Here is a 16,823-nt window from a genome sequence, read left to right on the forward strand (position 1 = left end):
CTCTATGTCTACTGCCCAATCAAAAGTTTCATCCCACCATGTCTCCATTAGGCCAACCAGGTCGATTTTACTGCTTGCAAGCAGGAGAGCAACCTTCTCCTGCTTGTTCTCCATGCTTCTTGCATTAGTGAAGAGACACCTTAATCCCCCTGTGGGAGCCCTGGGCACCCCCCTTCCTGAGAGACAACTGGTCCCTTGATATATACCTGAGCTCTTACCTGGGTAGGTCCTACACCTGATCTGGGGCTGAGTTTTGTGTGTCTGCAAGTTGTAGAGCACTCGGTGTGTAACGCTGCCGACTGCCTGTTCTTGGGAATCTGGTAATGGCCTGTGTGTCTGGGATGCCAGCCAGGGGGCTGGCCTGGTGGAGCAAGGGGTAGCCGGGCTGCATGCACTGCTTCTCGTGCCGCTTTCCAGGTCAGCGGTTTCTACCTGCTTAGTGCAGATTGCCCAGTGCTGCAGCAGCCAAGATACTCAGGATCACTTAGGAACAAATGCATCCGTTCTCATTAATGTGGGTGGGTTTGTGGAGAAGCCTTGGCCAAGCCATGGGCATTGCTGTGATGAGCACAGAGCTCTCCAGCGTTCTCCTGAATCCCTGCTGTGCAGTGCTGCCCCTGCATCGGGTCCTTCCACCCAACCTGGCCTGGCGCTGCCTTCCAAAATGCTGGGGCGGCAGCTGTTGGCACACAGCGCAGTGCGAGGGGTCATGGCCTGACCAGCAGAACTCCCGATTCAACCCCCTGTGGAGCTATGGTCTCTCAAGGAGCTCATGTGCCTGTGGCAACTGCCTCTTTCCCTGGCCTCACTGTTGAGGCACACCTGGGTGCACATGATTCTGCTGACAGGAGTCTTCTGGTTGGGGGAGCTGGCGTGACCCCAGCAGATGGCAGGAGCCTGTGGACTGAGGGAGGTCTTTTCACAGTGCCAGCTGCTGGGCCTCAGTCTTTGTCTGCACAAGAGCGTCACCAATTCAGTCTGTGTGTCTGCAGCAGGGAAACCATATAAATTGCCACCTCTTCCAGGAATAGAAGACACCAGGCGTGGACTTCAGGGCATGTGCTGTCCCTAATGCTTTGTGTGTTGCAGTAAGGTGGGAGCCTGGTTTCTGAGAAGTCTACCCAGATGCTGGAGCCAAAGAGGGTGGAATGAGAGGCATGTACCAGGGCTGGGACACATGGAAAGGGAGACGCAGCATCTTGTTTCCAGGGGCCTGCTTGTCTGAGGCACAGAAGGGCCTCAGCTTCCCTGGTGTTAGAGCCTGGGGTGCTACTGGTAAGTGGGGGCAGAGGAGCGCTCTCAGAACATGCCTTGCTTACGTGTTGTTTCTCTCTCCAGGTGTCTCATGCAGTTGCAAAGCTTGTGCTAGTCAACTTCCACTGGCAGATCTCGGAGATCTTGGAAAGGTAAGTGTCAGGCACCCAGCCTTTGCAAGGGGTGCCCAGCCTTTGCAACTGGGGCTGTGCTAGTTGGCTTTCCATAGATGTCCACGCAACAGCGTGCCTGGTCATCTCAGTGCTGTACCCAGGGAGAGGAGGAGCAGGCTTCTTTTGGCTCCCATAACTCTCCTGTGTCTGCCTAGCCAGTGTATGCAGGGGGGAAGGAAAGGGTTGGCATTGGGCCTGGAGGCTCCTGCCCCATGTAGAGCCTGTCAAAGCCCTGCACTTGAGCTCTGCTGTCTGCTTTGAATCTGGATGTGGAGGGAGCTGCAAGGGGGGTGGGGGGGCATCGTTTTTAGGCTGGCCACCATTAAGTTTCCCTGGTAACTGGTGTATAGTTGCCTCGGGTGACAAAGCCTGCTTCCCGCGCTCCACATCTGGCCTCTGGGGAGGTGCATGCCCTGTCTAGCTGCCTTTATGGCAGCCTAGTGCTCTTCTGCCCATAACTGGGGAAAGTTGGGGAAGGACCTTTATTTTCCAAGCCTGGGCACTACAATGTGCCCCTCACTTGGGCTGGTTCTCAAGCTAACCGGCAAGCTCCTGTCTTTCTTAGCTGTTCCTTGGTGGTCAGGAGCAAGGACTTGCAAGTCCATGTATGAGCAGAAGTGCCTCACTGCAGGTGCAAAGTTCCCTCCTTGCCCCTTTTTTTTCCCTCTGGACAGGAGGGGAAGTTTGGGAAGTTGTGCTGCCCAGAAGGCAGCCATTGCAGTTAGCAGGAAACCTCCTTTGCAGGCAGGTTAAGCATGGTGGGTAATTTGGGGATTGTTTCTTCCCCTAGCAGGCAGGCTGTACAGTATGTGTGGGGGGTATCCATCAGGGAGGTTTCGGACTCTCCCTGCAGAGCTGCCATATGTCAGGCCAGGACTGCTCATCACTAGAGTCAAAGTGGCTCCAGGACAGAGGCTGATGTTGGCTAATTCTTCTTCCCAGGCACAAGTCCAATTCGGCCCAGTTGCTAGTGGAGGCACGAGTTCAGCCCACCTCATCCAAACACGTAAGTACGCTTGTTGCTCTGGTCTGTCTTTGGCAGTGATAGCCCCAGTCCTGTGCCGTGGCTCTCTGCCCAACTTGCCCCCACTAGCCCTTCAACAGAGTTGGATCTGCCACCTCAATCAAGAGACTCCAAGTGCTTCAAAGGGCCATGGGGTCTGGATATGTTCCTGCCCCCGGGACAGTCTCTATTAAACAGGTGGTGAGGTTAAGACCTGGAGTCCTGGGTTTGTCCCCATTCTGTGTATGTGTCCTGGGTGCCTTGTGTTGGTCACTGGTGTTTCCTTGCCCCTTCTGTCAGTATGGATCCTCCCTGCTGGCTGGCTGAGGGGGTAGTTCTGCAGGCAGGGGCTTTCTCTTCCCTGGCTCAGGCAGCACCTCCCATGTTGGAGGCTTTAGGGGAGGCCACTGTGGCATGTTGGATGTCTCCACACAACAAAGCATGGCTGGGGGGGGCTTTGCTTTCCCCTGGCTGTGCCAGGATGCACTTTGGTCCTGTGGGGCACTAACATGAGGCACAGGTCCCAGCTGGCATTCTTGTGTCCCCTTTGAAAAGCTCAAAGCTCTGCAGAGGGCTTTGATAAAGCACACATAACACGGAGTGGTGCAGCAGGTCTTGGCTCCAGGATACATAGGTTCCACCCCAGATTGCAGGTGTCCCGTGTACAAGCCAGCAGGTAAAGGCTACTGATGCTGCCTTGGGATGCCCACAGCTGACCAGAGAACTTGTCTAGGATGGCAGTAGTGAGAGGAAAATTTTCTCAGTGCTCAAGGGTGAAATGGTGTTGAGCGCTTGGTCTGTGCTCCTTTGTTTAGTGCTTCCCTGCCACAGGAAGACCCAGCTTCCTTCCCAGAGCATTGCTCCCTGGATCATTGGGATTGGGGTGCTGGTGACAAATGGACCAAGCTCTGCCAAGAGGCATCTACTTTAAATTTTGTGTACGGGGAGTGGGCAGGGAACTCTTTCCCTTCCCTCTGTGACAAGTGGCATGTGCCCTGGCCCCTGGCCTCGCTTGCCTTTTATCCCCTGGATTTGTCATTACATAGGACAATTGGCATCAGGTAGGGTTGTGGCTTCTACTGGCCCAGCTGGTGGGGAGATGGAAGGGAGCAGAGTGCTTCCTGGAGAAAAGGGACAGGCCCGGACACAAACCTGACGTCGGCATGAATGTGCCGCATGTGGGGGACCAGCTCATTGCAAACGTCTGTGTGGTGCAAACATACCGGGGAAAAGTGGAGCAGCTCTGGCTTGGATGCGAAGAAAGCATGTGGTGCCCTGACACCAAGGGCCCCAAAGGAGAGCCACTCAGCAAGGTGGCATGCACCTTCTCCAGCCAGTGCCAACTGATGCCTAGAGCATGTGAGCTAGGCACACATCAGCCTGTGTCCAGGGAAGCTCTAGTTCAGGCTCTGAGCCATGGTGCCAAAGGGGGCAGGCCCACTGTGGCAGGGTAAAGAACACCCAGGGCAGCTGCACGGCCGCGTTGACTTGCACCTCTGTTCCAGGCAATGGTACATTCCTCCCATCACTGTGCAGTGTGCATGCAGTTTGTGCGCAAGGAGAACTTGCTCTCTCTGGCCTGTCAGCATCAGTTCTGCCGCAGCTGCTGGGAGCAGCACTGTACAGTGCTTGTCAAGGACGGCGTTGGAGTTGGTGAGTGCAAGGCACGCGCTGCTGCGGGGCTGCGCTGGGTTGTGGGCCCCTGAGAGCTGGGTAGTTCCATTGCTGCAATAACAACTTGTTAGGGGGAGAACCAAGCAGGGAAGTGTCTGTGTGGAAAACCAGTCTGTGCCTCAGGTGTTTCAACTGGCTACTGGTTTGGCCTGACCCCAGGATTGCAAATATGTCCAAGACCTTGGCTTGGTCCCTGCAGGATGCCGCTACCTCCAAACAAATCACTACGTGGGTTTTCCCTGCTTGCGTCCCCAGGACCCCAGTGGCTTAGTCACTGGCATATGCTTGAAGCCTCAGCACCCTGGTGTTCTGAGGCTGCCCATCTTCATAATGAGCCCTTGAGACCTGGAGGTCTCATGGCCTCTGGGTGCTCACATGTGCTCCCTTTGCATCAGTGGAAGCCTTTGGTCACTAGTGCTGGCGTGAATGGCCTAGGTTCTCCTGCCCTGTCATTCACAGTGGCAACTTGGAGCGGCTGCGGTAGGGGTGTGACATCACTGAGCGGTGGTTGGCCCTGCTGTGTCACCGTCCAGCAACAGGAGTCAGGCTCCAGCTCTTCAGCAGCCTGGTAGATGCAGGGGGTGTCTCCTTTGTCGGAACTGTGAACAGACGGTCCTTGGGCACTGAGCTGAGAGCAGCCCCCTGCGGGCAGCAGCTTACAGCACATGTTGCCCAGTGCCACAGCTGCCCTTTATCATTGAGCAGGGGTCTCCTGCATGGCCCAGGACTGCCCGCTCCGAACACCAGAGGACTTCGTGTTCCCATTGCTGCCTAGTGAGGAGCTTAAAGACAAGTACAGGCGCTACCTCTTCAGGGACTATGTGGAGGTGCGTGTGCCAGGCTGGGGGAGTCTTGCTGGGCCCTCCTGGGAGCAGAGTTTGTGGGGCCCAGTCTTCAGAAGTGACCACCTGCTTTGGGGGGACCTCAGTTTTTGGACCCCAAGATGAACTGTCTTTCAAGAGAGTGAGTCAGATGTTGAGCCACCTGCCTTGAGAATTGGGACCCTGTGATCTGCCTGCAGCTGGGCACCCCAGCCATGGTGGTCCGGGTACCTGGCATCCTTCACAATCCCTCACTGGAGCTCAGTGGCTGGAAGTGTGAGCAGTGGTAGCATGGGGCTTGCTGTCAAAACACTGTGGTAATTCGCCAGATGTAGGCTTGCTGTGAGGACAGTCCAGGGGCTCTCCTGTGGGTGCTCGGCATTCCTTGAAGCAGAGGGCTCCAAGCATCTGAGCAGGGACCTTGAAGCTTAGGGCTGAGGACAAAAAAGTCCTGCAGCAGTACCTGAGATGCCTGTGGGTGGGCAGCCAGGGCAGTGATGCATGCTCTCTATTGCATGGCATCCTCTGCTCACACTACCACTCTGCGAGCTCAGAGTGAGGTTTCTCAAGTGAGATCTCACAGGAGGGCTCAGGACCTTGGGAGGGAGCAGCCAGGTGAGGGATGTCCTTTCCCAGTTATGGCAAAACCCTGAGGGGAGGGGGAGGGAGACCAGCTCTCCCAGGTTGAGAGCAGAGGATGTGCCATGGGGCAGTGGGACAGAGGGCCTGGAGTTAGCCCTCTTGGTCTCTAGGCAGTGCAGCTGTGGGAGCCTGAGCTCCCTCTTCATGAGTGAGCTGGTGCGGTTGCCCTCCGTGGCAACTGAGCACCCTCCTGAGGCAGGAGGGGATGTGTCTGCTCCAGTGAGGCCCCCTCTGGCACAGTGTTCCCTCCCTTCTTGCCCCACATGCTAACTAAGCCCTGGTGTACTTGCAGAGCCATTACCAGCTGCAGCTGTGTCCTGGTGCTGACTGCCCCATGGTCATCCAGGTGCAGGAGCCCAAAGCCCGGCGAGTGCAGTGCAACCGATGCAATGAGGTCTTCTGGTAAGGAGAAGCGTGCCCTAGAGCTGTGAGGGAAGTGCATGGAGGTGGTACCTGTGGTCTGAGAACTGGGTGCCTGTGGCCAGAGCTAAAACCTGATGGAGCGCTTGGGATGGTAAAGCCTTGCTTGAGTGAGAGGGGGATGCTTGCTCACCAAGCAGGCAGCCAGCTGCCTTTCTGCTCCCTGGTAGAGAAGGAGCCCTGTCTCCACTGCCCTGCAGGGGAAAGATGTGGTAGAAAGCTTCAAGAGCAGAATGCACCCTCCCTCCAAGGAGCTGGTTCGGGTTATCCTGTTGCTGAACACAGAGCCCAGCTTCTGTAGTATTTGGTTATGGGTCCAGATGCCAGGCTTCCTGCCATGACTGCCACCCTGGTCTCAAGGACAGACTTGCTGCTTGGCTATTATTGCAATGCCTTAGTGTTAATGGGAAATGAGAATTTCTTTCTTTCTCTCAAGCTTCAAGTGTCGGCAGATGTACCATGCCCCTACAGACTGCGCCACTATCCGGAAATGGCTCACCAAGTGTGCGGACGACTCTGAAACTGCCAACTATATCAGTGCTCACACTAAAGATGTAAGGCGGGTGCCTGGCTTCCCAACCTGGCTAGAGGGGGCAGCAGCTCTGAGCATGCTTGGAATCCTAGGCAGTTTGGCAATGGTGCTATCAAATCCCCTCTCTGGGGCTGTTGGTGCAGGAATGCCAGTGCCCTGCTGTCTCTGGCCCAGCTCCTCACTAGTGCTGAGGGCTGATCACAGAAGTGTTCCCTCTGCGTTGATCCCCTTGTACCCAGCCCTGCAAGATGAGGCATTGTTACTAGTGCAGTTGGCATTACCCCAGTGTAAAAAGTTGTAGACAGATTATGCAACTCCCCAAGCCAGAATAGCTTTGTCCAGATGGTGGAGAATTACCCCTGGAACTATCAGGGGGCAGGGGTAGAATTCAGCTGATATATGTTCCACCAGTTTGGGTTTCATCTATCTACAACTGTCATAAGGTAGTTTTCCCACAGCAAACAGGCTGCTGCTAGGTGCAAAGTGCAGTAATAGCCTCCCACACTGGGTGGGGGCCACCCTGGGACAGCTACCCTCATCCTGGTGTAACATATGTCTGTACATAGGACAGATATAGATTACGCTGCAGGGCAGGTTTGTCTGTTCAGGCCCCGAGACTGGAGCAGACATCAGGCTGCAGCCAGACGTATTGCAGAAAGGCAGCATGTAGCTGGCTCAAGGACTTGTCCCTGTGAGCAGATGGAGCATATTAGGAAAAGGGCAGAATGCCCTGGTGCAGGGAGGATAGAACGCAATTCATGATGCATGGTTCTGTCCTGTCCTGTCCATGGCTGCATCTGGTTTGGGCTGTTGCACCTTGGAGTTGAGAGTGGGGGAGTCTTTCATCAGAAGTGTTTATAGATAAAAGGTGCTGACTTTTGGGCATCTCTTCCAACAGTAAATCTGCTCAGGCCAGCAGAGTCCTTTGTGACAACACAAGCCAAGGGTGATAGTAGTGGAAGAAACTATGCCAGCACATCAGCTGAATGGCCATGGAACCAGGGCACCTGTGTGCAGCACTGCACAGTCAAACAGGCACGAGAAGTTTTTACCCTTGGTCACTGCTGGTAGAAGCAGATGGTTCTGCAGCCTGAGCCATGGTGCAAATGCTGCATTTTTGCATATGTGGGTGTAGGCACTAATTCTGAGCAGCTCAGGAGTGGCAGGTTTACGTTCTGGTCTGAGGGACATGCTAAGACTACTGGCCTTGTGTACTGGGAATGTTAATCCAGAGCCACAGTTGTGATGTGCTGAGCTGTACATCCCCCTTCCTCCTGCTGGAACATGGAGCTGTCCAGCATAGTGTGTGTGCGATTAGGGTGCAGGAATCATGGTTGTATTCTCGGGATGGTACATAACAGCCGGCTCTAACACGCACTTCTGTTTCTCCAGTGTCCCAAGTGCAATATCTGTATTGAAAAGAATGGAGGCTGCAATCACATGGTGAGCAGTTCCCTGATCACTCCAGATGTTCCTTATCCTAGCTGAAACCCTTGTGTCCTTTTGCCAGTTGCTAATGCTGCCTCTTTCCTTCTCTTTCAGCAATGCTCCAAGTGCAAGCACGGTAAGTTGCAGCATCTGGAATCCGCTCTGTGCTCCTTTCTGGAGGAGGAGGCAGTGTTCTCTCCTTTCTGCGTGACTCTCCAGTACAGCACTTCCCCTGGTGAAGGATGATGGGGTTGTTCTGTGAAAGAGGCCTCTTATCTCCCTTGCTGTGTTCTCAGTTGGTTTCAGACTCTGGTGTTTAAGTTCCATCTCCTTGAAATGCCTACACATCGGATGTCTCCATCTCCCTCTGTCATGATGATAGTAGGCACTGGTGTCTGAAAGCTTTCAGGGTAAACAGATTATGGGCCACCAGCTGACATGCGCTGCTTCTGCCATGGGACTGCAAGGTGTTAAGTCAGAGCAAGCAGCTAGGGTCACACAGACAGACACACCAGGCCACATCCACCCTACCCCATCCGTGTAGCGGCAGCCCATCTGTCCTAGGTCTTGAGTGCAGACTTACAGTGCCAGTGATGCATACTTATCCAGTTGTGTGTCGCAGAAGAACTCATGCCATCACAGAGTGGCTTCTGAGGGGTGCCAGAGCCTGCTCACCCTGGAAAAATGACTCGGGGAGGGGGGGCTCCTACACTGCAGTGTTGCTTTCAGCTACTAGATGCTGGGAACAACTGCTACACAAACCCTGTCGCAGAAGATCTGTAAAATCTCCTGCCCCAGGTCACTTCCTTTGCACTGGCAATGACTTGCGGGGTGTAGTGGAGAATGAGCTTAGGTACAGCAGTGCCTGGGATTTGAGCATGCTGGCTGGCACTCTGCAAAGAGCAGATTTCAGCCCAGCTGAGCAGGAAGGGGGACCTGTCAGGGCTGCCAGAGCAGCAGGCAATGTCCATCTGGCCTCCTTTCCAGAACAGCACTACAGTGTCTCATGCCTAAAGCCAGGAAGCTACATTTTGTGGGCTTCTGAGTTGCTCTGTGTGTCATTTTCAATTCTCACCTGTCTCTGCATTTCAGTGGCTTCTGATCTGAAGCCTTTTAAGCCACTAGAGAGAGCTAGGTCTGGTAGTAGCTGCTGCAGTCAGAGGTGAGTGCGGACCCTCTGTGTAGACTTGTGCACCGTGGGATCAGATTAGGATTATCCAAATTGGCAGACTGGTGGCACCTGGAAAGCTGCAGCTTGCTTGCAAGTAAAGCCTTCCCTGTGGTCCATGGTTTCGCCAGCATGGCCATGACAGTGAGGCGTTGGGCAGGTTGTTCACTGGAGTTGTGCCAGCAAAACCTGTTATGAGTGGGTACAGCTTTTCCCTGGGGGTCTCAGCCACTGTTAGAGTAGCAGCAGCCCTATAGCGTGGGCTGAGCTGAAGGCCACCAGCCATCCTTGTTTGTAGCGAGGAGGTGCAGCCTGTGGACGTAGCTGGTCCCAGTGTCCGGTGCTCCATGCTGACCCAAGCCATGTCCCAGTGGCACTTACAGGATGCAGTAGTCTCTGCAAGCAGGAATTCCCTATTCAAGGACAAAGGTTTGCACAGTGCTGACCACCCCTTTTTCCCCCCACCATAATGTTGCATTTGTAGTTCACAGATCACAACCTGGCTGCTCTTGGAATTGAGAAGCTCTAGGTGTTCACTGGCCATGGGACACTGCTGACAAGTTCCAGAGAAACAGCCCCTGTTTTATTTTTCTGGAAGCTGTTGTGTTGTTTGTGTGCATCAGAGTGATTGTGCTTTGCTGTTCTTTGCAGACTTCTGCTGGATGTGTCTAGGAGACTGGAAGACGCATGGCAGCGAGTACTACGAATGCAGTCGGTACAAAGAGAATCCTGATATTGTAAACCAGAGTCAGCAAGCACAGGCCAGGGAGGCCCTTAAGAAGTACTTGTTCTATTTTGAGAGGGTAGGAGACATCTCCTTGGCCAGAGCTGCTGTAGCCTTGTAATGCTCCCTGCCTGGTGCAAAGGTCCCTGCCAGTAATGTCTGTGCAAGAAACTGCCTCACCAAAGAATCTGTGCAGATACCATAATATCTTGAGCCCAGCATAGGTCAGACTTGAGTCCAACCCAACAAATCCCCAAGCTCGTGCCCTGTGTCCTCCACCAGAGCAAGCGTGATGTGTTGTTTGTGTTGCCTGATGCACCACATGCATCCTGCTTCCTTGCCCCCAGCAAGCTGCTGCTCTGTCCTCCTAGAGGAAATTGGGGAAGGTGATGCCTTTGCCCACAGGGCAGCCTGCCTGGCAGGAGAAGGTGTAGTCTCCGAGGTGGATTCCGAAGTCCATTGTGTTTTTGTAAATGCTGTGGGGACTTCCTTGTGAGTCATATGCTTAAGGTTTCTGGACTGTGTCACTAGCCAGTGAGACAGCTGCAGCACCCCTTCCCCCTGCAGTGGGCATGGCTGGGATTGGCCAAACTGAGGCATTCTGATGGAGCTTCTTAAGAAGAGAGTTCCCAATGGCCCTTGTCAGTGAGGTCAGCAAGCGCTTGCTGCTGCATTCAGATCCACCAGCTTGTTCCACATAGCATGAGCTTGTTCTGAAAAAATGACCTGTAATCTCAACCTTCCTGCCCCAGGGCTTCTGGGGAGCAGCCATGTTTACAGTGTGTCCTAGCACAGATGTTAGATTTGGCTGAGTTCATGGGAAATATTAATCTCTGCTTACAGAAGGGCTGGGTTTGCTCCCTGCCTCCTGTGGCCTGTGCAGCCTCTGGCTTGCAGCTGGGGCGTGCTGCCTTACCCCCGTCCTTGCTGTGACCAATCCTGCTTCACTGGACTCCACCCCACGTTGTTTTCTGCTTGCTAGAACTTGTCTGCCAGTGGCAGCGCTTTGGTCTCATGCCTGTGTCCCTCTGCTTTTGCAGTGGGAGAACCACAATAAAAGCCTGCAGCTAGAGGCACAGACATACCAGCGCATCCAGGAGAAGATCCAGGAGAGGGTGATGAACAACCTGGGAACATGGATAGACTGGCAGTACCTGCAGAACGCTGCCAAGCTGCTTGCAAAGGTGAGCACAAAGGGCTCATTCACTGGCAAAGGCGAGCTTGCATACCCAAGTGCTCCACTCCAGGACAGTACAGGAGAGGGCCTGTGGCCAGGGATTGCACTGCCAAACAGGTAGTCCTTCTGGGCTCAGGGCATAAACCCCTCGGGGTCAAGAAGAAGCTACCTCTGGGAGTGGCTGTTTTTCCTTGTGCTGGGCTGCTCTGTGCCTCAGAGCATCCACTGTAATGCATATGGTCATACTGGATGAGGCTCTGCGGTCATGTTTCTGTGTCTGTCACAGAAATGTGCTATGCTAGTGTGGTCTGGATCTGAGAGTCACTTCCCCCTCCTCTCTTGCAGTGTCGCTACACCCTGCAGTACACTTATCCATATGCTTACTACATGGAGTCTGGCCCCAGGAAGAAGCTGGTAAGGTGTCTGACACTCTGTTTCCAACTGCTTAACTTGGGACTCAGATGGTGGGCCAAGGGGACCCTGGGCTTGTCTCAGTCCCAGAGTTTGTGTGTGAGCTGCATAGGTGTGAAACTAAACCCTGTAGATCCGCACGCTTCGTGATGGCCCCAGATCCCAGACTGCTCTACCTTCCCACAGTAAAACTGCTGCTAAGTCCCCCTCCAAGAGCCTCACTTAAGGGTTGCTGTAGGGCAGTGCTGCATTGTGACACCTTCAGCTTATCAGCCTGTTTTCACTGTTAAGAGTCCATGTTGCTGTTCTAGTTAGTATAGAAGCTAGTGTGTACCTGGGAGCTTAGAGTTGGTCACTCCTGGCCATCGGCCCTGTTTGGGGGGCGGCGGGGAAGAGGAAGGAAGGAACAGGACCTTGGCTTCAAATGAGCCTTGTAGAAACTCCTAGGAGGAGAGAGATTGTGGACACCTGAAGAGGGAAACCAGGAGCATGTTGCTCAGCTATGCTGCTGCCAAGAGGCATCAGGTGTTTGCAGCCTGCCTTGCCACAGGGTAACAAGCTCTGGGAGGTCTAGACAGGACTGGGGTGGCCTGTGAGAGTCCAGGGCTGTGAGGATCCCGGAGCCCCTCTGGTCTCTCTTCTTGGCATTCTCTCTTGCATGGGGAGTCAGGATAGGAAGAACAAATGAGACTGACTGACCCCCTGCTAATTGCAGCTGCTGGATCCTTGGACATGATTCCCTGCTCTGCATGCTTGGGCCTAGTGAGAGATATCTCCAGCAGGTCCTGGAGACTGTGGCAGGGGGTCTGCAGCCCAGGTATTGGGGTGGGTGGGCGTTTATCTCCCTGGGGCATCATGGATGGTTGTGGCAGTTTCTTCTGGGTCCAGAGTCTTGGAGCGCTTGGGCAGTCATAAACAGAGCTGAGCAGCACCAGCCCCCAGTGATCATGAAGCTGCTGCTGCCCCTGCAGCCTTATTGCTTACTGCTTTCCCCAGCTCTTCTGGAGGTATTTTCGGCCACCTTCTGTTGTGAGAGGCTGGGCTGAGAGCAAGCTCCTCTTCTTGCGGCTGTTGGGCAGTGGCATAGTTGCCCCTTGACATCTCTAACGGTCTGTGCTGTTGGTTGCAGTTTGAGTACCAGCAGGCCCAGCTGGAGGCAGAAATTGAAAACCTCTCGTGGAAGGTGGAGCGAGCAGACAGCTATGACCGAGGTGTGAGTATTTTGGCTAGATGGTTGACAAACGACATGCAAGCCCCTGCCCAGCCTGGCAGTTAGGCGAGCACCAGGGATTAGCTTCTCAGGCTGGCCTTTGGCCTGTGGCTGCTGTGACAGCAATGCCCATGCTAGCAGAGAGAGTAAGGCCTCTGGCTGTTCCTGGCTGACTGGAAGGAGCCAGTAGTTCCTGCAGAAAGCAGCATTTAGCCCTTGCTCCAGGGCTGGTTATCTTGGTGCAGAGCCTTTGAGGTTGGAGATGTGAAGCAGAACCCCCACAAGGGGAGAGCTGGGTTCTTCTAACCCAGGGTCGGAGACCATGGGGTGCAAGGGGCACGGAAAGGTCCTTGCGGAGAGCTCTGCTCCATGTTGTGCAGACTGACAGCGCTCTCTTCTGACTCCAGGACTTGGAGAATCAGATGCACATAGCAGAGCAGAGGAGGAGGACCCTGCTGAAAGACTTCCACGACACGTAAGGTGGGAGCAGATGGCAGAGTGCAGGGGTGAGAGCGGCAAGCAACATGACGGTGGCTTCCTCGTGAGACACGGGCACCGCCTCTGGGAAAACAGCCAAGGACAGACCCACCCCCACCCCTTGCAAAACAGACACACGCAAACACCACCTCTTAGTTGGTTCCTGTTCTTATCTCTGCGTTTTGTTTCTGCCAGGCTAGAGGGCAGAGGTCAGAATGGCATAGTTCACAGGACACTTTCCTCCCGCCCTGGATGGTTTCGGAGGGAGGGAGTTTTTTCTGAATGGCTGTTAATAGTATTAGATCATTACAACTTATGTAATTTTCAACGGTTGTACAATTATACAAACAAAGCTTAGAATAACACACAACCCTTTTTAAAAATAAATTGGCAGTGGAGTGTTTTTCCTCAATAATCTGCTTGTAAATTCCACGGGCTTTTTCTCCCTCCCTCTGCCTCCAAATCCTCTTAGGCACTGAGAGTTGTGAAGCCACCCAGCTGCGTTCCCCTTTCCTCCTGTAACACGTGCTTCATAGCATTGGCCAATGACTGCATGAGGAGAGTGGCTGGTTCTCAGGGGGGCGGCTGGAGGTCTGAGCCTGAGCGCCTCTGGCTGCAGATTAATGCAGTGGTGTGTGGTATCTCTTCTGTGGAACGCCCCAGCAAGAGTTTGTGCTGCGCAAATGGAGGCATGATGGAGACGGCGTGCCCAGGTACAAGTGGGAGCCTTGCCGTCAGAGAGTTTGTCTTCTGCATGGATTTTTGCCTTACTTGTTTTACTGGAGTGCGGGTGTTCTTTGCTGCAAAGACTACAGCAGTGAGGGACTGTTAAATTGCAGCTGTCCTGACGGTGTTGGACAGAGCCTGGTGGTGTGCAGCAGCTTGGAATAAGCTGTGTTGTGTCAGTGTCTGCAGGTTGGCAAAGATCAGATCAGTCCCACCTGCTGTGTTACCTGGATAAACAAGGCTGATCCTGTTCCTTGAGACAAGGGAGAAGAGCCCTGACACATGTGGGTCATGTAGCCAGGCCTTTGGGAATGAGTGCACGGTGCTGTTGGAGCCTGTGCTGAGCCATCCTGGAAAGTAACTGGCAGACTTCACTTTATTTCTGTCTCCATGTGAATGATGCTGAGTGGATCCTGTGAATCCTATCATGTTTGCAGGGGCTTGGAGCTCTTCTACAACCTTTATTTTTTAATGTGAAACCTAAATAAATTGAGCAGATGTGTGAATGCCTTGTTCATCTTGGGAGGGAACTAACCTCAAAGCAGTTACTGTAATGTCAGCACATGAGCAGGCAGTTACATACCAGGTCACAGGTTAATAACAGGGGTAGTAGACTCTGCAAGTCTCTCTGGTGCTCTCTATCTGCTCCAGGCTGGCAGAAATGGAGTAGATGGAGTCCCCCGCTCTAGGCAGAAAGGAGTGGAATTCCCTTCCCTGCCGCTCCTGTGAGCATTGCCCTGACACAGTCCAGTGCTAGGATATCTCAATGTCACCCTTGATGGATTGGAGGGTTGTTAGTTTCTGCATAACTGAGGAAACTAGAACTGTGCTTTGGGAGCTACATTTTTCTGTCTGAAATGTGGCTACCTTGTGGCTCTGGTAGCCAGCACGGTGTTGTAGATTTAACAGTGTAAAGGTGGCAAAAGCAGAAGGCACCTTGGTTTGGGAAAGAAATAGCTGTTATATGAACTAATCCTTTGAGCAGAGTTTGGAGAGTACAACAGTGTGGAGATTCAGTGCTTTTACAGGTCTTTAAAGACATCCTGTGTATTGATGTAGGCTACGAGTTGGCATTATTGTTAAGCTAGCTGCGTTCAGATGAGATTTAGCCTCTTTGCAAGAGGTATGTGGAGGTGTCTAATTCCCACAGCTCAGCTCTGCCTGTTCCTCCCTGCGCAGCAGGTCAGCTTTGAGCAAGCATGAGCATATTTTCTCTGGGTGCTTTGTCACAATTTTCATGCGTAGCTAGAGCAGCTCCATCCCTAGCTGGAACCAACCCCTGTGGGCACTGAGAGCTGACTTGCAGTTCAGACTGCTGTGACACCTGGGTGATGAGCGCTGTGGAAATGCCCAGTGCCAGGTGCTGCTTGGGAAGCCCCCTCCCTCTCCGGGATCACCTGCAGCTCCAGCTTTGTCAGCAGGTTGTGTTCCCTCAAACAGTCCTGGCAGGGGAGGCTAGGAATTTCCTGGTTCTCATGCACAGCTCCTCTATCCACTCTCTGCCCCTGGCTCCTGCAGGGCAACTCAGGTGTCATCTCTTGCACCCTTCCATCTGCTGCTGTGCCATCAGAGGCAGGTGCCTGTCGGGAAGGAAAAGGGGAGCTCTGAAGAGCAAAGGTGAATGGCCCAAGTCTGCTCTTGTATGTGGGAGGTTCCCCCCTGCAGTGGTAGCGCATCTGTCTTGGGATGCTTTTCTCCCTCCGTCCTTGCAGCTAGCTGCTCGCTGTCCCCTTGCCAGCCTGCCTCGCACTTCAGCTTTGCTCGCAGTTGCTCCCCTCTAACAGTCCTGAGGCTTCCTAGGCAGTAACCCAGCGTTTTCTGTTGATTAGAACTGCATGACTGCTGCCCCGCACACGGGCGGGTGTGCTGTGCCAGCGCAGGGCGGGACGGCAGGAGGTTTCTGTACTAGAATTGCACACTCCAGGTTTTAGACGTTTTCAGCAGGTGATACATAGAACTTTATTTTTCGATGAGACGTGTTCTAGGGGTTTTTTTGGCTCGGCGGGGCGGCTGCAGGTTTCTCAGGTAGCTGGGGCTGCTGCGGGAGCTGAGTGTGATGCAGAGCACTGCCGTTTCCTGGCTGCCTCAGGGCGTCGGGGGGAGATGTCTGCCAGGAATAGGGGCCGCTCCTAGCCTTCCCCCAGAGGCCGGTGGGGGGCAGGCGGAGGAGGCTGCCCTTGAGATGTTTGCCAGAGGTGAAGTGGTTTATTTGAAATAAATTGTGAATTTCTAATTTTAAACGTGTGCAGAGTCTTCATTCTGCAGAGGAAGTGTGGCTGGCCCTGCTTGTGGCGCGGGGAGGGCACGACGTCAGGGCCTGAGCCAGCTCCTCATCCTTTCCCTGTGCCCGGGGGTTGTACCCCAAAGCTCAGCGTGAGCTTTTCTCTAACTTTGTAGTTGGTTTAATAAAAGGTGTCACCTCTGCCCCACGCCCGCGCTGTACCCCCTCCCCACCCTGAGGGGTGGAGGGGCCCCCGCCCCCGGTCCACAGCAGAAGATGCCTCCTGGCTGCAAGCCATCGCAGAGGACACGCGGGTTCACTGCTGCTCTGCCGCCTATCCTCCAGTGATGCGAAACACGACGCCTTTATGTCCGCTATTTTTCACTGAAAAAGTGGACGCAGAGGTGTCCGGTTTCGTAGCGGAAGACAACGGGGGAACGGTGGCCGCAGCAGAGGACAGACAACGGGATGGAGCAAGCACCGCAGGCCACACGCGCCGTCACTAGCTATGGCTCCGCCTGAAGCCAGAGGCTGTCTTCACTCAAGATGGCCACTCACGGCGGTGGGGGGGCGTGCCCTCACTAAAGATGCCCACCAACTCGCTCTTCCTCGCCCGCCCGAAGCCGGCTTGCCCTTAGCTAAGATGGCGGCATGCTTGAGGCGAGAGCGCGACGCGCGCGTGGTGACGTGTTGCCGCGGCGACGGTTGCCGGGAGACCGGCAATGGCGGCGGCAGGGGGGGCGGCGGAGGGGCGGCCGCTGC

General features: G+C 54.2%; 1 protein-coding gene across 1 annotated transcript in view; it reads left to right on the forward strand.

Moving 5' to 3' along the window:
* ARIH2 (ariadne RBR E3 ubiquitin protein ligase 2) overlaps positions 1-14,765 on the forward strand; it is a 51,446-nt gene extending 36,681 nt beyond the window's left edge. Inside the window, exons 3-15 of the mRNA XM_019504875.1 lie at positions 1,339-1,406; positions 2,370-2,433; positions 3,936-4,083; positions 4,810-4,931; positions 5,860-5,969; positions 6,424-6,541; positions 7,912-7,962; positions 8,062-8,083; positions 9,767-9,918; positions 10,880-11,023; positions 11,362-11,430; positions 12,557-12,640; positions 13,045-14,765. Of these exons, the coding sequence (XP_019360420.1) occupies positions 1,339-1,406; positions 2,370-2,433; positions 3,936-4,083; positions 4,810-4,931; positions 5,860-5,969; positions 6,424-6,541; positions 7,912-7,962; positions 8,062-8,083; positions 9,767-9,918; positions 10,880-11,023; positions 11,362-11,430; positions 12,557-12,640; positions 13,045-13,116 (1,224 nt within the window). The 3' untranslated portion in view covers positions 13,117-14,765. The remainder of the gene's footprint in view (positions 1-1,338; positions 1,407-2,369; positions 2,434-3,935; positions 4,084-4,809; positions 4,932-5,859; positions 5,970-6,423; positions 6,542-7,911; positions 7,963-8,061; positions 8,084-9,766; positions 9,919-10,879; positions 11,024-11,361; positions 11,431-12,556; positions 12,641-13,044) is intronic.
* Positions 14,766-16,823: the final 2,058 nt, after the last annotated feature.

This window comes from Gavialis gangeticus, unplaced genomic scaffold (genome assembly GCF_001723915.1).
Source record: "Gavialis gangeticus isolate Ggan-Ray unplaced genomic scaffold, GavGan_comp1, whole genome shotgun sequence".
NCBI lineage: Eukaryota > Metazoa > Chordata > Crocodylia > Gavialidae > Gavialis > Gavialis gangeticus.